At 41.1% G+C, this 23,186-nt stretch overlaps 1 protein-coding gene across 1 annotated transcript in view; it reads right to left on the reverse strand.

Annotated features, from left to right (window-relative positions):
* Positions 1-23,186, reverse strand: part of LOC109935235 (interleukin-18 receptor accessory protein-like) — a 67,940-nt gene that overhangs the window by 12,193 nt on the left and 32,561 nt on the right. The window contains 3 exon segments of the mRNA XM_048597953.1: positions 8,412-8,594; positions 9,649-9,798; positions 20,910-21,055. Of these exon segments, the coding sequence (XP_048453910.1) occupies positions 8,412-8,594; positions 9,649-9,798; positions 20,910-21,055 (479 nt within the window).

Genomic DNA, 23,186 nt, shown 5'->3' on the forward strand with positions numbered 1-23,186 from the left:
TCTGCTCATCCACACTACCAAGAATCTTACCATTAGCCCAGTACTCTGTATTCCTGTTATTCCTTCCAAAGTGAATCACCTCACACTTTTCCGCATTAAACTCCATTTGCCACCTCTCAGCCCAGCTCTGCAGCTTATCTATGTCCCTCTGTAACCTGCAACATCCTTCTGCACTATCCACAACTCTACCGACTTTGGTGTCATCCGCAAATTTACTAACCCATCCTTCTACGCCCTCATCCAGGTCATTTATAAAAATGACAAACAGCAGTGGCCCCAAAACAGATCCTTGAGGTACACCACTAGTAACTGAACTCCAGGATGAACATTTCCCATCAACCACCACCCTCTGTCTTCTTAAAGCTCGCCAATTTCTGATCCAAACCGCTAAATCACCCTCAATCCCATGCCTCCGTATTTTCTGCAATAGCCTACCATGGGGAACCTTATCAAACGCTTTACTGAAATCCATATCACATCAACCGCTTTACCCTCATCCACCTGTTTGGTCACCTTCTCAAAGAACTCAATAAGGTTTGTGAGGCACGACCTACCCTTCACAAAACCGTGTTGACTATCCCTAATCAAATTATTCTTTTCTAGATGATTATAAATCCTATCTCTGATACCTTGTTATCTCAGACTCCAGCATTGGCAGTTCCTACTATCTCTGACACTTTTGCTAAAGCTTCTTTGTCTTGCGTTACTAAGGGCAATTCTCAAGAAATACTAATGTAAAGGAGAAGAACATATTTATACTGTATGAGGAAATAGTGTTGCTTGGTTGGTAAGTGGACTCCTATTGGCATAGGCATTACCATGGGGAATGCACTAAATAGATGATGACTAACTGTTAACTGTCAAGCTTTGCTAGATAAGTTGGTCAGGGTATAGCCCTGAGGAATGAACTATAGAGTGGCTGTCTGTGAATTTTGTGCTCTTTCTGTCTGCAAAGAAAAAATAAATATTTTCCAGTACACGCAACTGTGCCACTCTCCCAACCGACCTTAAATTATCAGCTGGCTTGCTAAGAATTATATTGATAACCAAGTGAAGATTGTTAGCCCAGTGCACAGCGTAGTGCACTAGCATGTACTGGAAGCTACATACGTTAATGGTCAGGGCCCTGATTTTCGCTGATCATAGAAAAAAATGTGCAAATACTGCATCAAATACTCCACCAAACCAAAAAGTAAAGCCATGCTCTCGTTCATTCCTCAGGACATAGTTGATCAATGAGAAAGAACCTGCCTTTTTACATTTAAATAAAGCCTGGCAGTTAACTGTCAGTTGTTGTCTAACTGGTGCATTCTGCACAGATGCAACTCCACCAATCACAGTCCACTTGCCATCCAACCAACCCTCTCTTCTCATACAATATAAACATATTGTGACCCCCTTTCATTGATATGCTTGGGGAAGGCAATATGTGGTGATATTGTCACTGACCAGTAATCCAGCAACCCACGTTAATGCTCTATGGCCATGGGTTTGACCTCCCCACAATGCAGATGGTGAAATTTGAATTTGATAAAATGTGGAAATCAAATAGTGTCAGTGTAACAGTAATCAATTATTGCAAAAACCCATTTGATTTACTAATGCCCTTTAGGAAAGAAGTGTGCAGTGTTTGACTGGCTTGACTGATAATTGACCCAAGCCTCAACTGCCCTCCAAAAGGGTGCACCAAGACATATGGTTGTATCAAATGGCTACAAGGGAATGAAACTGGACAGACCACCTGACATTGATATAGGTACTGGAATCAACAACAGCAAACACAGCTCTGTCAGCACTATAAAGTCCTCCTTACCAATATCTGGATACTAATATCAAAATTGGGAGAGCTGACCCACAGACTAGACAAACAACAGTCAAATGTAGTCATACATGTCCAACAATGTCCTAGATATGACCAATACCATCTATGGATATGACCTATCCTTCTGGAAAGACAAATCCTTTAAGACCGGTAACATAATGGTATGTAGTCAAAAGCAGCTGCCCTCGGAGTTCTCAATTTTGACTCCAGATCAACTGAAACATCAAACATCTGTAAGGTTACTTTCTGCTGGTTAGAACCTAGCATGTTACACCACCCCTTCCCCCCACCGCCACCCCCAAACTGGTCTAGAAACTCAAAATTTGGCGTCCATGAGGCAATGTGGATCAGCTGCAGCAACAGAATTATATTTGACCGTAATCTGTAAACTCATGCCTACAGATACTCCACTCTACCATTACCATCAAGCCAGGGGCTCAATCCTGTTTCAGTGAAGGGTGCATGAGGGCATGCCAGGAGCAGTACCAGGCATAGGTAAAAATTAGGTGCCAAGCTGGTGAAGTTTCAATACAGGACTGCTTATACAGCAAATATCAAAAAGGAGCAAGCAATGGGCTGAGAATAGACTGATTCCACGACCAATGGATGAGGTCGAAGCTCTGGAGTCCTGCCGTATCTAGTCATGAATGGTGGTGAACAATTACATAACTAACAAGAGATGGAGGCTCCACAATTATCCCACCTTCAATGATGGGGAGCCCAGCACATCATTGCAAAAGATAAGGCTGAAGCTTCTGCATCTATCATCATCCAGAAGTGCTGAGTGGATGATCCATCTCAGACTCCGCCATAGATCCCCAACATCACAGCTGTCAGTCTCTGGCTCCTGATTCATTCCATGCAATATCAAGAAATGGTTTGAGGCGCTGGATTCTGCTGAGGCTATGGGCCCTAACAACATTCCAGCAATAGGACTGAATACTTGCACTCCAGAACTTGCTGCTCACCTAGCCAAGCTGTTCCAGGATAACCTGCCAATGTGGAAAATTGCCAAGGTATGTCCTGTACTCAAAAAGCAGGATAAATCCAGACCTCTCGCAAACCATCCACAACCTCATCACCTCAGGTGACCTCCCACCCACGGCCTCCAACCTCATCGTTCCCCAACCTCGCACTGCCCGCTTCTATCTCCTTCCCAAAATCCACAAACCTGAATGCCCTGGTCGACCCATTGTCTCCGCCTGCTCCTGCCCCACCGAACTGATCTCCAACTATCTCGATTCCATTTTCTCCCCCTTGGTCCAGGAACTCCCTACCTATGTCCGTGACACCACCCACGCCCTCCACCTCCTCCAGAACTTCCAATTCCCCTGTCCCCAACACCTCATCTTTACCATGGACGTCCAGTCCCTCTACACCTGCATTCCCCATGCAGATGGCCTTAAGGCCCTCCGCTTCTTCCTGTCCCGCAGGCCCGACCAGTCCCCCTCCACTGACACCCTCATCCGCTTAGCCGAACTCGTCCTCACACTCAACAACTTCTCTTTCAATTCCTCCCACTTCCTACAGACAAAGGGGGTAGCCATGGGTACCCGCATGGGCCCAAGCTACGCCTGCCTCTTTGTAGGTTACGTGGAACAATCCCTCTTCCGTACCTACACCGGCCCTAAACCCCACCTCTTCCTCCGTTACATTGATGACTGTATCGGTGCCGCCTCGTGCTCCCACGAGGAGCTCGAACAGTTCATACACTTCACTAACACCTTCCACCCCAACCTTAAGTTTACCTGGACCATCTCTAACACCTCTCTCCCCTTCCTGAACCTCTCTGTCTCCATATCGGGCAACCACCTAGAAACCGATATTCATTTCAAGCCCACCGACTCCCACAGCTACCTAGAATACTCCTCCTCCCACCCACCTTCCTGCAAAAATGCTATCCCCTATTCCCAATTCCTTCGCCTCCGCCGCATCTGCTCCCAGGATGAGGCATTCCACTCCCGTACATCTCAGTTGTCCTCGTTTTTCAAGGACCGTAACTTCCCCTCCTCGGTGGTCGAGAACGCCCTCAACCGTGTCTCCCACATCTCCCGCACCTCATCCCTCACACCCCGTCCACGCAATAAAAACCAAAAAAGAATCCCCCTCGTCCTCACGTACCGCCCCACCAACCTCCGGATCCAACGCATCATCCTCCGACACTTCCGCCATCTGCAATCCGACCCCACCACCAAAGACATCTTTCCCTCCCCACCTTTATCTGCTTTCCGGAGGGACAACTCTCTCCGTGACGCCCTTGTCCGCTCCACACTCCCCTCCAGCTCTACCACACCCGGCACTTTTCCCTGCAACCGCAGGAAGTGCTACACCTGCCCCCATACCTCCTCCCTCACCCCCATCCCAGGCCCCAAGAAGACTTTCCACATCAAGCAGATGTTCACCTGCACATCTGCCAATGTGGTATACTGCATCCGCTGTACCCGGTGTGGCCTCCTCTACATCGGGGAAACCAAGCGGAGGCTCGGGGACCGCTTTGCAGAACACCTACGCTCGGTTCGCAATAAACAACTGCACCTCCCAGTCGTGAACCATTTCAACTCCCCCTCCCATTCCTCAGACGACATGTCCATCCTGGGCCTCCTGCAGTGCCACAACGATGCCACCCGAAGGTTGCAGGAACAGCAACTCATATTCCGCTTGGGAACCCTGCAGCCCAATGGTATCAATGTGGATTTCACAAGTTTCAAAATCTCCCCTCCCCCTACCGCATCCCAAAACCAGTCCAGCTCGTCCCTGCCTCCCTAACCTGTTCTTCCTCCCACCTATCCCCTCCTCCCACCTCAAGCCGCACCTCCATCTCCTACCGACCAACCTCATCCCGCCCCCTTGACCTGTCCGTCCTCCCTGGACTGACCTATCCCCTTCCTAACTCCCTACCTACACTCACCTTTCCTGGCCCCATCCCCGCCTCTTCGACCTGTTTGTTTCCTCTCCACCTATCCTCTCCTCTATCCCTCTTCTATCCGCCTCCCACTCTCTCCCTATTTATTTCAAAACCCCCTTCCCCTCCCCCTTTTCTGATGAAGGGTCGAGGCCCGAAACGTCAGCCTCTCTGCTCCTATGATGCTGCTTGGCCTGCTGTGTTCATCCAGCCCTGCACCTTGTTGTCATAAATCCAGACCTGCCTACTTTTGGTCACCATTAAAGCAATGGAAAGAGTTGTCAACAATGTTATCAAGCAGTACTTGCAAAGCAATAAAGTGTTCACTGACACTTGGTTTGAAGTGTCAAATAATAAGTCTCTGCAGGTGATGAAAAGTGTCAGACAGTGAGTAAAGTGTCAACAGCTGAATAACCAGCAAAGGGATGACCTATAATCCGATTAAATGAGGCAGAGAGATAATTACAAAAAATTGAAAATAAGGTGGTGTGGAGACAAACCAAATGGCTGGAATAACATGATAGGTATAAGTGTCACATTCCAAGGGTCTAACCAAAGTAACAAGTAATCCAAAACTAATTAAGGTAGAGAGACCATAACAAGTTATCAAGGTGATGGTGTTAAAACAGGACAGTAAGGAAGATTTTACAGATACAGAACAGTATGGTGGGGTTATATGTAGTGCGACATGAACCCAAGATCACTGTTGAGGCCGTCTTCATGGGTACAGAACTTGGCTATCTCAGTGATTATAGGTCATCCCCTTCACTTACTATTCATTTGTCGATACTTTACACAAAACGTCTGACACTTTTGATCACCTGCAGAGACGTATTATTAAACACTCCACTCGCACCATTTGTATGATTTTATGATCTTTCTGCCCATTGATCTCTCTGCCTATAAATTCTGTGCCTGTGTCCTTTTCTTCACTTCACCTGACAAAGGGGCAGCGCTCTGAAAGTTTGTGACTTCAAATAAACCTGTTGGACTATAATCTGGTGTCGTGTGACTTCTGATTTTGTTTTATGACTAGCACAGAAGAAGATGGTCGTAGTTGTTGTAAGTCAGTCGTCTCAGCTCCAGAATATTTGTGCAGGATTTGCTAAGGGTTGTGACCTAGGTCCAAACACCTTCAGCAGCTTCATCAATGACCTTCCTTTCATCATAAGGTCAGAACTGGGGATGTTCACCAAAGATTGCACAATGCTCAGCACCATTTGCTACCCCTCAGATACTGAAGCAGTCCATGCCAATAGTCAGTAGTAACCCTTCAGCTAAGTAGGCCGAAATGAGAAAAAAAAGGTATAAAGCTTGCACTATTGGAAGATCAAGCAGATGGTAACTTAAGTTTTATCTGTGTTTTCTGAAAGGTTGTGTGTGTTTAAATTAAGTGTTCCGAATAAGTAGGCGATGGACTGAACTAGTAACACAGTATGTCTGGGTCAAGTCCTGTTAAAACAAAATCAGGGTACCAGAGTGATAATTAACCATTTGTCAGCAAAACAAAGTGTAGTTGACTGTAGGGTTGTGGTGTGTAAATATCACATGGTTGGTTGGATGTCACAAAAGCTGTCAGGAAATAGCCTATTTGAGCAGCAATGAGCAGGCTGGCCTGGGGCCAAGGTTCATTATAACTGTGAGATAAGCCTCCTTCCAGGAAAAATAAACAGAAGTCTTAACAGGGGTGAAAGATCAACTGACCATGGTAGATGCAACACACTGTGATGTTTTACAGAGCTCCCCGATTTACAAATGTCTGACTTACAAATGCTCCAAAAGAACACAACACACGAACATTTACTGTACTTACAAAAGGCTATTTAATATTGTGCTACGTTGTGTTCTGACTTGCATACAAATCAACTTGTAAATGGACTCAAGAATGGAACTCATTTGCTTGTACTATTTATGCAGTTTTTCTAGTGTACCATACTTCAATAAAGCAAAATTGGGTGTACCCTGATATCCAAAATAAACCTGACAGAGCAAGGAAATTAGGAATTAAAGCCTATGTCATATGCAAAAAGACCTGAACAATATTCAGGCTTGGGCTGACAGGAGGCAACTAGTATTCATGCCACACAAATCCCAAGCAATGACCATCTTCAACAAGAGAAAAATTGACCATTGCTTTTTGTCATTTCATGGAATTTTTTTTCTTATATCCAGAAGTGCTCTTAAACATGACCGAATGATTTTTTTCCATAAACAAATCTCCCATGGTATTTGTTTCATCCATTAACCACCTACTGTAAATCACTCGTGTTTTCCAGTTGATTAATTTATGTGCAAAGTTCATTAAGGGCATTCAATAGTATTCATAGCTGAATATCTCATTATCAACATTCTGGGGTTTACCATTGACCAGAAACTGAACTGGATGAACCTTATAAACACTGTAATTATAAGAAAATGCCAGAAACTAGCAATTCTAAAATGAACAACTCATCTCCTGTCTCCTCAATCTTCGAGACACAAATCTGGAGTGTGAAGGAATATTGTACACTTAATTTGGATGGCTGCAGCTCCAGCAATGCTCAAAAAGCTCAATGCCATCCAAGGTAAAGTAATTCATTTGATTAGCAACATACTGATAACCTTGAATCAATTTCACCAATTTCACCACCAATGTACAGCAGCAGCAGTTTGTGCCATCTGCAACTTGCACTACAATAACTCACCAAGTTTCCTTAGACATCCCTTTACAAATCCATCAACTTTACAAACTAGAAGGGCAAGGGTAGCAAAAGCATGGGAACACCACCACCTGCAATTTCCCCATCAAGTCACACAACATTGTGATTTGAAAATGTACTGTTGTCCTTCATCATCACTGGACCAAAATCCTGGAACACCCTCCCTAGTATCATTGTGGACGTGCCTACCCATGGAATGCAGCAGTTTGAGAAATCAGCTCATGACAGTTTCTCCAGGGCAATTAAGGCTAAGCAAATAAATACAGGCCTTGCCAGTGATACCCAGATCCCATGTATAAATAAAAAGTCTTTAATTTTCTCTTCTTCTATTGCAAATTGTCCTAATGAGTGCAGAATGAAAAATTTCAACAAAATATGCCTTTTACAGCAATATTTTTGATATATTTCACAGAAAGAAACTCACAACTGTATGAATAGTGGCATATGTTAAGGCGGGGACATTCTGGAATAGTATATGGCTCATTCTCTTGACTACTAATTTGTGTCAGTCTGTATCTTAATAAAATGCTTTGATCTCCTGCAACTATGCTAGCAACTCATCTGAATTAACTTATCCAAAAAGAGTCCAAATGATAATGACCTAAAGTTTAGGGAACATTTGGCAAACTAACAATCTAAAAGTTTTCCAGTCGGAAATGTTCATGTTAGCTACCCTACAGCAGTTAGTGCAGTATTTAAATATCTGTGGAAAGCAAGGTGAATGTCCCATGCTTTAGAGGTTAATAGATGCATCTTTAGAGCTGTTGGATGTGTAGGGATCTCAATATTTGTTAAAGTGATATTAATTATTTCCTATTTTTTATGGAGGTGTTCATCAAATAGAATTAAGGGAGGTGAGAATAGAATTGACCATTCGTCTAGTTTCATATAACATCAAGGTTTTAGTGTGTTAATCCTCACAATATATGCAGTGTAAAATAAATGCAATGTATATTAAACAAATCAAACAAATACAAAGAGCACTCACCCCCTCCAGGCAGTACATCCCTCTCAAAAAGGCACAGTTTATATCCATGCTGCTTCTCTAACACAGATGGAAGAAGTTCCAGAGCAAAACTCTCCTCTGTAATGATGTAATTGTTGCTCTCATCATCCTCCTCCAAGCAAGAGGTGTTTGCATATGAAACAAAGGCATCAAATTCTTTCCCATCTGGTCACAAGTAATTTGTGGTAGAGTAAGAGTGTTGGTGATGAGGGGGGATAAAACAAAGAGAATGGAGATTACTATCTTTCAGCTACTTTGAATACATTTTGAAGCTATTTCAAATGAAAATGGAGTAAATTTGGACAAGATTCATTTGTTTAAATTTAATGTGAAATTTTAGATGTAGTTAAGGTTAAGTTGAACATATGCAGAGAATGTGAAACAGGCGATATTGCGTCAGTGAAATTCTCAACATTCATTTCATCTACTTAATGGAATTTGGTATTCGGTTGCATTATAATGCTTGTTGATTCCACATAATTGCCACCAGAGTTAAACCCAGTTTCATCCGCTTAGTGAGCAAAAACAAAACCCACTCCCTTTCCTAGGAGCGACAAGGACAACATTAAGTTCAAGGTGTTCCAATTTGTTTGTACGTGAGTTAATGCAACAGAGACAAATTTAAGAAGTTTTCTCATTTCTGAAGCTGCACAATCATCAATGGTTTGCCATTTAAAGAATTGTACAGGAGAAGATTCCAATCTTCTGTTAATTATAAAGTCATCCTCAATGTTTGTTGGAACCTTCCTGATTATTGCATCAATCTTCTCTCCCTTCCTGGGGAGATTAAGTTTTCTATTTCTTATCCATCAAATATTTTGTAACAACGAGCAATAAACTGGATGTTATGACATGAGTTATTAAAAGTATGATAACTTTTGGGAAGTATAAATTAGCACATCACAAACACTCTGAAGTTCAAATGATAGCAAATTAAATATTATTGAAAAGTATTTCCTATTATTTTCTCATATAATCAAATTAATCTGACAAAGTATAGAAACCTATTTTTAAATTGATAATAATCTAAAAGAAGATATTATTCAGATAGAATATTATGTTTCTAAATAATTCTAGGACTGTTTATTTGCAGAGATTAGAAACAGGATTTCCTTTCCAAATAAATATGATATACAATTAAGAAATGCTATTGCGTTTAGAATTACATACTTGTGGAAATGAATTCTGTCAATATTTTATAACCTAGAATTTTCCTTACCTCCAATGGTTTCATCCTTTGAGAAATAATGTCGGTAAAGCAGACAAATTTCAATCCAAAATTTATAGACTCCAACACATCCACAAACAAAAGTCACAAACATTAATGATATGGATATGGTTATTACTTTGATTTGAAAGATGTTGAACTCTGAAAGAGTATAAAAGAATATCTTTTAGCATATAGTATTCAGCTTAATTAAACAAACATTTTTTCATTATTTATATTTGAATGCAACTTGTTATGATAACTCAATTTGTTAAAACAGATGAGTGAAATTTAAAACCAGGACTACACCCAGAGTTTGTTTTATGCATTAATCAAAAGCTACTGCTTCAACTTATAAAGTGCACTTAACTTAAAAAAAAACTGTCCAAGTGTTTCACAGGAACAATACATTAAAAATATGACACAGATGCACATATATTAGGGCAGATGACCAAAAACTTGTTCCAAGTGATAGGTTTCAAGGAATATTTTAAAGGTACAAAACAACGTTGAGAGTTAAGGAGGTAATTGGAAGGGATTTTTTTGGTTATTTGTTCATGTGGACGTCACTGGCTAGGCCAGCTCACTTCTATTTGTTTTGCAGAACTTACCTTCTTGAACTACTGCAATACTTGAGGTGTAAGGACACCAACAGTGACATTAGGAAAGGTGTTCCAGGATTTTGAACCAGTGACAATGAAGGAGTAACAAAGAAGTTCCAGATTAGAATGGAGTGCTTGGAAGGGAACTTACAACTGTTGGCTGTATTCTGATATTACTGCTACCCTTCTTGTTCTAGGTGGTAAAGGTCATGGGTTTTGGAAGGTACTGTCAAAAGAGCCTTGGTGAGATTTTGCAGAGCTTCTTGTACAGGGCGCAAACTGCTGCTGTTGTGCGTTTGTAATGAACAGGGTGAACATTAAAGGTGGTCGTTGAGGTGATAAACAAATGGGTTTTGTCCTGGATAGTATTAAGCTTCTTGAGTGTCATTGGAGCCACACCCACCTAAGCAAGTGGTGAGTATTCTATGACACTCCAGATTTTGTGCCTGTAGATTGTGGACAGGCATTGAGGAGGCTGGAGGTGAGATACTCCTCTCAGAGTTCCTAGTCTCTGACCTGCTGTTGTAGCCACAGTACTAATATGGCCTATTCAGTTCAGTTTCTGGTCAATGGTAATCCGCTGATATTATTGAGGGGAAATTCATCAATGAAATGCCACTAATGGTGTTAGATTGTCTCTTGTTGGAGATGGTTATTGCCTGGAAAGTTTGTGGTATGATTGTTACTTGCCTCTTATCAGCCCAGGTCATGTTGCATTTGGATACAGACTGCTTCAGTAATTGAGAAGTCATGGTTGGTGCTGAGCATAGTGCACCCATCAGTGAATATTCTTACTTCAAACATTATGATGGAGGGAAGCTCAGTGATGAAGCAAGTGAAGATGGTTAGGACACCATTCTTGGGTACTCTTACAGTGATTTCCTGGGGCTGAGATGATTAACTTCCAACAGCCACAACCATTATACTTTGTGATAGTTATGACTCAAACCAACAGAATGTTTTTTTTATCTGATTTCCAATGAGTCCAGATTTTCCAGGGTACATTGATGTCATACTTAGTTGAACGTTTCCTTGATGTTAAGGATAGTCATTCTCACCACACCAGAGATTAGACCGTAGGCAGCTGAAAGAGTGGCCACCAGTTAGTAACATCAGGGATTTGAAGAGGCTAGAATTTCAGTGCAGATATCTTGGTGGATTGTGAGGCCAGAGATGACTATAGAAACTATTTGAGCAATAAGGTCATTGGTAGATTTGGAAAGAAAATGAGGGCAATAGGGGAGCAGTCTCACCGTGAGTTGAGACACAAATTTCACAGAGGGTAGAATTAATCTGGGAGAATGGGAGTGCATGGGAATAGAACACAAATAGAGGTATACTGCCATCACTTTTGAGAAATGTGGTGGAGGAGAATCCTAAAGCAACTTAAGAGTGGGTTGTGATGTATAGATTGTCCTATGTGTATGGACCAAGGTTTTCTTCATACACCTTTTCACAACTTGCTCTATTGCTGGGCATTGCTCTTTTGCTGCTAGCAGGTAGACTTTTTCCCCAACCCAACACCCCCACATTCCACTCCCCCCCCACCACCAACCCCCTCCCACCTACACTCAACCCCCAAAAAACTCCACTGTCACCTCCTGCCTGTTATTACATTCAGCAGTTTCAGGCATGCAGCTGACAGTCTTTGGCACATGATTTCCTGGAGTTAGAATTATCATGACTCTTTATTCACTCTGCACTCTTAGTTAACACTAGATCTTAGGCACTGGACTGAGGTTGGAAGTATGTGACCTTCTTTTCCAAAATTATGCTTTATCCATAAGAATTATAAAAAAAACACAGTAAGTGTGGAAGTGCAATGATCTATTCAGTTAATTATGTTACAAGGCACTTCAGTCTGCTTCATTTCACCTACAATGCAGCTTGCAGCTGCACTTATCAGTAACAGCTCTGACTCAGTTGTTGTCACACTTCATCTCGAGAGTCAGAAGATTATGAGATAGCATTAGATCAAAGCAGGAGGCTTATAAATTTTGCAAAAAAGCCTGAAAATTGGGAGAATTCTAGAGTTCAGCAAAGGAAGACCAAGAAATTGAGAAAGAAAGAGAGAATATAATATGAATATAAAGCAGCAAAAAACATAAAATTAATTGTAAAGGCTTCTATAGGTATGTAAAAAGAAAGAGGTTAGCAAAGATAAATATGGGTCCACTACAGGCAGAGACAGGAGAAGAAGTAATTTGTGCCTATCTTCACACAAGAAGTCCCTGAAATAATTGAGATCCAAGAGTTTAGTGAGAGTATGGAATAAATTAGTATTAGTAAAAAAGTATTATTGAGAAATTAATGGGACTGAAAATAGACAGATCTCCAGGACCCAATGACTTTCTCCCTAGGGTTTTGAAATGGATGTCTATGGAGCTAATGAAAGCATTGATGATCCTCAGTCAAAATTCTATTCATTCTGTAATGATGCCTACAGATTTGAAGGTTGCAAGTGTAATCCTGCCATTTAAGAAAAGGAAAATGGGAACTACAGACTTGGGAACCTGATGTCAGTAGTAGGGAACATTCTATAATCTATTATAAAGAATGTGAATACTGGGTATTTAGAAAATAATTTTCTGATTGGACAGAATCAACACGAAATTATGAAGATGAAATTATGTTTGAGAAAATTGATGAGAGTTTTTTGAGGATGTTTTTAGAGATTTGCTAAGAGAAAACTAGGGAATGTGGCGTATTTGGATTTTCAGACTGTTTTGATAAAGTACCATGCAGGAGATTAGTAAATAAAATTAAAGCATGAGAAATCAGGGTAACAGCATGGAGTGGGGATTGGTTACCTGACAGGAAGCGGTGAATAGGAATAAATGAATAATTCTCAGGTTGGCAGGCTCAAACCATTGGGGTAGTGTAAGGATCAGTGCTTGGGCCCCTACTGTTCACAATCTATATCAATGATTTGGATGTGGGGAGCAATTGTAATATTTCCAGGTTTGCAGATGATACAAATTTTTTTTGAGAATGGGAATGCTAAGGAGGATGCAAAAAGACTTCAAGAGGATTTAAGTGGGCTGAGTGAGTGGGTAACAGTGTGACAGAGGGAGAACAATGCGAATAAGCATAAGGGTATTCACTTTCATAGGAGAGATGGGAGTGTAGAGTATCTTTTAAATCGCGAGGTATTGGAAAGTGTTGATGTCCAAAGGGACCTAGGTGACCTTGTTGAATAAATCACTGAAAGCTAACATGTAATTGCAGTGAGCATTTCAGGAAGAAAATGGTACAATAGCCTTTAAGCCAAGAGGATATGAGTTCAGGAGCAAATAAATCTTGTTTTAATTGTATAGAACACTGACGAGACCACACCTGGAGTGTTGCAGGCAGTTCTGGTCTCCTTGCCCAAGGAAGCATATACTTCCTATGGAAGGAATGCTTTGGAGGTTTGTCAGACTGATTCCTATTAGGAGAAACTGTGGAGACAGAGGCTTCTGTTCCAGGAAACTAAAAGAATGAAAGGCGATCCTTTAGAAATGTTCAAAATACTTAAAGCAATAACAGTGTGAATGCAGAAAGGATGTTTGCACTGGATGTGGGGCCTAGAACTAGAGGCACAGTCTCAGGATAGAGGGCAAGTTATTTAAGACCGAGATAAGGAGGAGGGAAGTGAATCTTTCAAATTCTCTACTCTAGAAGGCTCTGCCAGTTAAGACATTAAATAGACTCAAGACAGAGACTGATAGATTTCTAGTTAGGAATGATAGCAAAAAAAATGGGTATAGAATGGGAATATGGCATTGAAGTAGCCTATCAGCCATGATCTAATATGGTGGAACAGGCTCGTGGGGGCTGCATGGCCTACTCCTGCTCCTATGTTCCTATGTGTTCAAGTCATACTCTAGTGCTAGAATCTCCACCGAACTGTTGAAGGTGTTATCTTTTGGATGAACTTTGAAACCGAGTAAGTTCCGAAGAAGAGTCATACTGGACTCAAAACATTATATCTCTTCCGCCCTTCACAGATGCTGCCAGACCTGCTGAGCATCTCCAATAGTTTTTGTTTCTTTTTCAGATTTTCAGCATCTGCAGCATTTTGCTTCTATTAAACTGAGGCCATGTCTGTGCTCTCAATTTTATGGAAATAGTCCTATTAGAAAAGCAAGGGAGCTTTTCCTGGTGTCCTGGTTGATATTTATCTAATAGATCTCACATAGAAAAATTACAGTTTGCAATATGCAAATTGGCTGCTACATTTTTTGCATTACAAAAGTGGATTAATTATCAAAAGTTCTTCCTTGACAGTAAAGTACTTTGTATTTAGCATTGCAGTATTTATTTCCTGATGTGTACAGTCTGAGACTGTAACCTGGTTCCAGCTCCTTGGTGTACTGTGGTGGGAAGGCTCTAAATGGTTGTCACTCTTCATTGAGTCTTTGTGGGATTTGTATCAAGCTTCAATGAAACCCCTGAAACATAGTCTGGGTCTTGGAATGTGCCAGTCTACATCACTTAGGTAAAAACTGAAAGAACTGTGGATGCTGTAAATCAGGAACAAAAACAGAAGTAGCTGGAAAATCTCAGCAGGTCTGGCACATCTGTGAAGAAAAAAATCAGTTAACATTTTGGTTCTGGTGACCCTTCCTCAGAAATGAGTTCTGAGGAAGGGTCACCAGACCTGAAACGTCAACTCTGATTTTTTGTTCATAGATGCTGTGAGACCTGCTACAGAGCAAGAAACTCTTTACTAGAAGAGTTTAAAATTAATAAGGATGAAGTCTTGGCATTCAAAGCTGACAAGACTCTGGGACTAGATGAGACGCATCGAAGGATTTTGAAGGAAGTGAGAGTAGAAATTGCAGAGCCTTTGGCTGTCATTTTTCAATTTTCCATGGACTCAGGGAAGTTGTCAGAAGGCTGCAGGATTGCAAACATTACATCTTTCAAGAAAAGTTGTAAGGATAATCCTAGCAATTATAGATCAGTCAATTTGGGTGGCATGGTGGCACAGTGGTTAGCACTGCTGCCTCACAGCACCAGGGACCCAGGTTCAATTCTACTCTCGGGTGAGTGTCTGTGTGAAGTTTGCACATTGTTCCCGTGCCTGCGTGGGTTTGCTCTGGTTTCCTCCCACAGTCCAAAGATGTGCAGACTAGGTGGATTGGCTATGCTAAATTGCCTGTAGAGTTCAGGGATGTGTAGATTAGGTGGCTTATAGGGAATGGTTTGGTGTGGACTTGTTGGGCTGAAGGGCCTGTTTCCACACTGTAGGGATTCTATTTTATAATTTTACTTCTGTTTTCGTTACATCACTTAGGTGCTCATTGCACGGCATCACCTCTAGCTCATTGTTCATAATAATATTCCAGAGGTCATTTTAAATTTTCAAAGTATTGAAGATGTAAGGGCAAGGTAATTAAAACATTAGACTTTCGGAATTGCCAGGACCCTACAATTAATGATAGTCAAAGAGTGACAAGCATTTGTGACTGATTTTTAATGTAAACTGTAAGTATTCCCCTAAGACTGTATTTCTTTAGCTACGTTTACTTATCTCTTGTATAGTAAAATTCATTCACTTTAAATTATGGAATCCTGTGGCATAGTTTCTCCCTTTGATCACTGTGTGTTTGAGTTTCTCTAAATATAAATAGTCTCTACCAGGATCCTACTAGCTGGAAGACCAGCAAGTTTCAGGATGAAGCAAGAAAATCTTTCAGCAAGTTGATGGTCTCCTGGCAGCAATTGATATTTGTGTCAGTGTACGTTCTGAAGAAAAGACTCCTGTGAGTAGTTTAGGTTGAACCCAGATTAAAACCAACTGAGTTCTGTCAAGACTTTTTTTCCAATTGCACATTCTAGAAGGAGATGGCTGATGATGGGGAGGCAATGGCCTAGTGGTATTATCACTGGTCTGTTAATCCAGAGGCCCACATAATGTTCTGGGGGCCTGGGTTCAAATTCCACCATAGCAGATGGTAGAATTTGAATTCAATAAATATCTGGAATTAAGAGTCTGATGATGACCATGATCATTATCGATTTAGGAAAAACTCATCTGGTTCAAAAACGTCCTTTAGGGAAGGAAACTGCCATGCTTACCTGGCCTGGCCTCCATGTGACTCCAGACCCACAGCAATGTGGTTGACTCTTAACTGCCCTCTGGGTAATTAGGGATGGGCAATAAATGCTGCCCAGCCAGCAACACCCTTATTCCATGAATGAATAAAATAAATGATGTGAGAAATGTGGGAAATTCCCACATTGGGTTATCTTGTTAATTGATGAAAACTAACCTAAAAACTGGCTGTACTTTTAGTTTCATTGGTAGAGCTTACACTGTGTTATTTTATTCTTATTTGTGATACACCGTGTATAAAAACAGTTAAGTTGAAATGGTGGGAAAATGTGGTTTGAGCTACCCTTGATCGATTCTTTCTTTTATTGGCCTGAAGGGTGTAAAAGGAGCCAAATGGTCAAAAAGCAGAAATTCAGCAATGTGAAAACACACAGCTTAATGTGTGGGAAACACAAGCTAAAGTGCTTATAGCATCTTGAAGGCTCAGATGTACAACTGAGACAAGGTCAGTTAGTTAAAATGGCTAGTCTGCAGTACAGAATTATACCAAGAGCATTGGTTCAATTCCTCTACTGGCTTAGGTCACCATAAAGGTTTAATCTTTGTCCCTTACCTGAAGTATAGTGACCCTCAGGTTACATTCACCAATTACATTCTCTCTAACAAGAGAGTAGCCTCTAAGACAGTGGTAATGTTCACCTCCATAGTTGAGCACCAAGGCCATTACATTTTCCTTGCTTTAGCCAGGCACTAGGATTGGAATGTTTATGAGCACAGAATAACAGAGATATTGAAACTTTGACCTGACTTGGGTGGTTACACATTCAACAAAATATTTTGTCATTGAGCTGGTTGAATAACAGTGAGGGCATGACTGGGTTATATTCATCTCAATTGACTCTGTGAAACAAAAAGATAGAGATGCTGCAAGAACAGAAATTTTACAGATGTTAGGAGTTGCATTGACTCATACAATTGTACAAGGAGGGAATAGTGACGTGCAGATCACACTTCCTCACAGGATGTATGAAAAATACTATTTCTACTTTGATATTGCTGTACAGACTTAGTAAAGATTTACTTATACTGATTTAAAATATACCACCATCACCAATAAAGTTTACCACTTTGAATATATTCAGAACATGGGAATAAGGGGTTAACATGTTACTTTGGTTAGAATTCAAATTATCAGAGAAAACTATGTTCCTCACCACAGACACCTCAAGGATAATTTGCAATGGTACTAAAACTTTGGTCTACATGATGGATCTGAGAGGGCAGACCATTCTCATCATCAGCTAAGCTATGTCTTGGTGCTTGTTTGAAAGCTCTGGCAATGAGACCTTTTGTCAAATAAATTTAAATTTGCTCAGGCACTGTCTGAAAGGATCCATTGATTCCTTTACTAGCAGAGCCTCAAGGATGACATGTATGGACGAGTGCCCGATGAACTTGTATTGAAAGGTGCTTTTCTGCACAAACCATTTACCTGAGGGACAGGTCATATGACAAGCCCAAATAAATGTTTTTTTAAAAATAAATAACATTCAGCAGTAATTGTTGGAAGAATGATTGCGCGCCGTCACATGAGGTAAAAAAAGGATACGTCAAACATTGCTAAAGTGTGAATTGCTGCAAAGAAAGCAGAGCTTACGAACAGATGTTTCCTGGAACGAATGAGCAAAATTGATGTCACTGACTGTCACATAATTTGATAAACATTGTGTTTTCCTTCAAGTGTTGAATGAGACTTTCATGGATCAATTGTTCTAAGTAGCTTTTCTGATTAATTTTATGATCTGTTATAAAGAAGAAATTTGTCTTTGATTGTGGCACATTGTAAGGAGGGCTAACTGGAAATCGTTTTAGAAATGCACTGCTTTCAAAGCTTCTACAATATGCGCTGTATGTTTGAGCAGACCTCGCCTTCGAAACAGAATGATCTTAAAGGGATGCCCATGACTATAACTAAAGCTGTGAGCTACATCAACAATTTTTATTCTTTGTAAAAATTCACTAATAATACAATGGTAGAACTTTGCTAACCAGGGAGTGTCAAAAAAAACATGATGTATTTAAAATATGTTGAATATGAGGAGAAAATGCCTTCATAAAATTGAGATAAAGATGTTTAAACTTACAGTGTAATTAGGGAAACCAGAATTAAGCTAGAATTAATTAGTGTTATTGGTCAGAATTTTCTGAGGCCAGAAGAGAAGGTTGGCAGCAGGGGACGGGAATTAAGTGGAAAGGCCCCAACTGGACAGGACCACAACACTGTCCTTCCATCTCCCTCAGGTTTCCTGGGATAAGCTGCAAGAGACTTGGCAAACCATTCCACAAAAGCAGCTAGCTACATAGGCTCCAATTAGGAACACTTTCAGATGAAAATGAATTTCGTGGAATTGGACTAACTCTCTGCATGGATCCTGGAGGCTGACTGCTAGGAGATGGTCTCCCAACATCAACATCAGGGAGTCATCAATGCCTAATCTTGCTGTCCAATGTATGAGTTGCAAAGATGAAAAGGCCATAGCTTGAGTGGGAACCAATCCTGTGGAAGGGCAAATTACAGATGCTATAATCTATTAAACCCTGCTGTATGCCAACAAAATATTTGCTCGCACTCATTGCTATCAAGTTTAAATCCCTTGAAAATCTAGCAAGGTGGAAAGGCCAATCCTTGGCAACATACAAAGGCCACTTGGCCCTTCAGGTTTAGACATGATGGAACCTCTGCACATACTGACACTTCAGATCAGATTCTCAGCAAGACTTCAGAAACCCAGCACTCAGGATTCTGGATCTTGACCCTGTGACCAAGCTGCAAGTGGCAGGCCCAATGACTTCTAAATATATGTAGCCTAATTGAGCAGAAGGTGAGCTCAGCAACCAATGAGATCAAGTGCCTCCAGGAGGCAGGAGCTGTACTAGTGGCAATATGATCCCACAGGGTGATCATTTTCAAAAGCTGCCCATATTAAGTCCCAGCCAGTAGCCTTTTGGTAACACTGGATAGGCCTTACATATGCCTTATTGTGTATTTCTGCATATGGTCCAAGGGCTGAAGTTCTGTTAAAAAGGTGGGAAATAGGAAGCTGATTTGTTTTTGTGTTAGAAATTCAAAAACTGCTTAGAAACCAATTGAAGTTAAGATTTCCACATAGGTGAACTCTTAATTGGTACGGAAACAGATTTCCTGCATTCTTTGAATGGAGTGGGAGTAGAGATGGGTCACTTGAAGTATGACTCATTTAAATACCTCATGGCAGCCATCACAAAGACTGCTGGCTGTACAAAAGGGGATCAAATTGTCACAGTGTAGTGAGAGGCCAGGCACACACAGCAGGGCAGCCTATCACTTCATCGATGCTGACCTGGAATGAATGTTTGATACACAGAGTGAGTGGACAGAGGTCTCTTGATGGAGAGTGGCAGCAGGAAACCACCCCGTCGTATAACTGTGGCAACTCTCTGTTCAACATCACCTCCTTCTACCCCTTCTTTGTCCTCATTCTCCCTGACCTTCTGTTCTTCCCTCCCAGCCAACTGTCTCCTTACAGGAACTCACTGTACTCAAGGTTCCCACCTCCCTGTAGGGCCACGTTACAAAGAGCACAGTGGCCCACTGCAAACAGCAAGATCCTTTCGGGTGAGTATTGGACTAGTCCAGGTCTAGGGAAAACATGTCCGAATCCCAAAGGTCTGCTCAGTGATTGTTCAGCTGAAGAAGTGGTATTATTTGTCTCACCACTGTTTGGAGTTCCTACATGGTGATCAGTAGCTATCTCTTCAAGTGATATCCCTTGTCCCCTAGGATCTTTCCACAGACTTAGGAGCAAAGACTTGAGGCAGTCTAGACTGGTGGAGAATCATAGAAACTGACAGAGAAGTGATTGTGTACGTGGAGGAACCTCTTGTTAAGGTTGCAGGCCCAGTTGAACAGTGAGGAAGTGGGAGACTTCAGCTGATAGATTTCACTAGCTGCTTATTGGGAATCCTGATGGTCACATGGGTACAATCATTAATGTCCTGTAACTGTGGGAATCCAGTGATGGAGGAAAATCCACTAACTTCTGTCCCTGTGAAGCCTTCTCTATCGTGAAATAAATGTGCTGCCCATCTCCAGCAAAGAGGGCACGAGTGGTTCCAGTTGTTGCCAAGATGCCAATAAGGCTGGCAGCAGGTCCTTGAAAAGAGACTGAAACAAAGGACTTTGAGATCCCGCTGACTTTGATGATGGCTGGCAGGGCTTGGCGACAAGTGTTGTAAGGTGCAAGCTCTCTGGCAATGAAGGCTCACATGGCTGTGACTATCTTCTTGCAGCATCACAATCGTCTATAGTACTGAGTAACAGTCATCTGCAGCTAGCTCCAAAAATGGTGGTAGATCCTGTGACATATGTGTCTTTCTTTCACAACCTAAAGCCTTGACAAAATCTGAAAGAGCCTTTTGGCATCTTTCTTGAGTTTCAAAAGGGAGAAGAGTAGGATTTCTGTCCTGCCTGGGTAAATGTGCCTGAAAATCGCCCTGCCTTTGGTAATAGCTCCTATCCAAAGATGACAGATAGAATTCTTCAGGCAGATGTTGTCCCCTTAAAAATGTACTTGCTGTTAGTTTCTTACCTTTCTCTTTCAGTCTGAGCACACCAGATGAATTTCCCTGAGAATTTTGGGAGAAGCACGTGAAATTAGTACTAAAGTCTTCTTCAGTGACTTTACTCAAATTGGCTTTCCGAATTAAAATGAATCCTTCATTATCATTAGTCTTTCTAAAGAGGATAAATTAGAAAAAGTTTAATTTAGTTACAGGACAAATTTTGATCTTGATTTTTACACAAATATTCTAAAATCTAAACCGGGTTAATTAACTTTAACACAATATGCTGAAATCATACCATTGTATGAAATTGCTTTGGAAACAATTTTAACCAACCTTTTATTGTAAATAACTGACCTTTTAAAAAAAATCATTTACAAGAAAATCGTATGAATAGTCTCCTCAATTATTGTTAATGCATAGCAGAATTTCACTCACAATTAGTTTTAAGTATGATCTTTGTCAGTCTTTCTCACAATGAGTAAAGGGAAATGTGATCTGATTACCTAAAAGACTCTAAGGAACAGATTTTTCTGCTATTGTTTTTGGATGTATCATATCACTTGTGTACGCCAAAGTGAAATCAGACAAAGATGATTACATACCTATATGGGAATTTGCCTGATGCTGTGATTGTTTGTGTAAATGCACAATCCAACATGTTGAAATACTACAGCACTAACATTAAAACTGCAAAATATGCCCCAATATTTTAAAAGGATTGTAGAAAACAAATAATATTCATTTGTTAAGTGAATTATAGAACTGTTAGTGGTAGATTCAGTGATAAACAACTGAAGGTAGTTATTGGTTAGACAAAGTCAAGGCATACAATTTTCTAGTCAAGAGTTTTCTTCCAACCCATGTACCACAACTCACCCTCACTGATTATTGTTCCATATTAGATATATTGCACTCAGTCAACCTTTAATTCATATTTAACCATTGTTCCTTTGCTGTATTTGTATCTGGCATTCCTGCCAGACATGACTGGATAATAACATTCAGGCATGAATACTATGATTAAATACAAAAGCCAAATGTTTGTTGAGAAATATCACAAGAACGACATGCAGCATCACTGGGAGTGAGTGTAGCCATAAAGATGGATGGTATTAGGAAGATGTTCCTGGAGTCTGGGAATATTATGATGCAGTTTATGGGTATAAATTACAATATACAATATACAAAAAACTCAGAGATGTATTTTTAGATATGGGATCACTGTGAATCAAGCACAGGAGTTTTCTAGGAGTGCAGATTGATGTTTAAATGATAGCTAGCAGAGAACCCTAGCACAGAAGTATGTTTTGCTCATACTGGGATGGGACAGGCTATGTCTGGCACCAATAGAACATTGCGATGGTAGTAATGTTTTTTGGGATTATTGGGAATGGATTGATAGGAGTAAGAGTAAAGACCCCGGTGGAGCACAGGAAGGAGAAATATGTGTGACAGTGATATGAAGGTGCTTGTGACAGAATATATATTTCTGTTTAGGATTATTTGGGCAGAATTTTACTAGCCCTAGAGTGGGTGGGGAGGAGGGGTGTTCAAATTTCCAGGGGAATCAAGTCAAAATGGGACCGAACGCAACCGGTAATTTTCCTAGTGGTGAGCTGTAATGCCAATTGGCTGCCCATTCCAAGATCACGAGCAACCAATTCAGATAATTAAAGGCCCTACTGAGAATCATTTTACTGAGGCATCAGCATTTAGTAATAGCAAGGTGACCCATGGCATAGGAAAGCCACCAACTTAATGGGGACCGCTGGAGCCAGAGATTCAACACACAATGGTGGGTTGGTAGGCAGAGAGGGAGTTTTGACAGCTCACAACAATCTCTCTGGAGACGTTTCCCCTCTGACCCTTGAGCCCATATTGAGGGGACCTTGTTTCCCAACCTGCTGGCTTCAGGAATGACCATGTCTCCAACCTGTGCTGCTGAACTGACGGAACTACTGGCCTTTTTTTGAGCTGAAAGACTCAGGAGCTCGCCCAGCATCCTTATTGAGATTGTAGCTCTTCAGGCTGCCTCTGGCAAAATTACCAAGCTGGTCCACTTGCTGTGGTCAGTGAAGGCTTGGGACTGGCATTTCTCAACCTCAAATGACCCAACTCACCTCGTTAAAATTCAAGTGTTTTTGGCTAAAATCTATACATGGGACTGAATCCAACATTTTTTGTCTAAATCTGAGTTGCGTTTAATTTTTTTGGGAGGATCTTTATTTTGCCAGAAGGCCAAATGAAAGTTGATGCCTTATCTCAATAATATTTTACCAAGACCCTACCAAGCCCCTCAC

Source organism: Rhincodon typus, chromosome 6, assembly GCF_021869965.1.
Source record: "Rhincodon typus isolate 14 chromosome 6, sRhiTyp1.1, whole genome shotgun sequence".
In the NCBI taxonomy this organism is placed as follows: Eukaryota; Metazoa; Chordata; class Chondrichthyes; order Orectolobiformes; family Rhincodontidae; genus Rhincodon; species Rhincodon typus.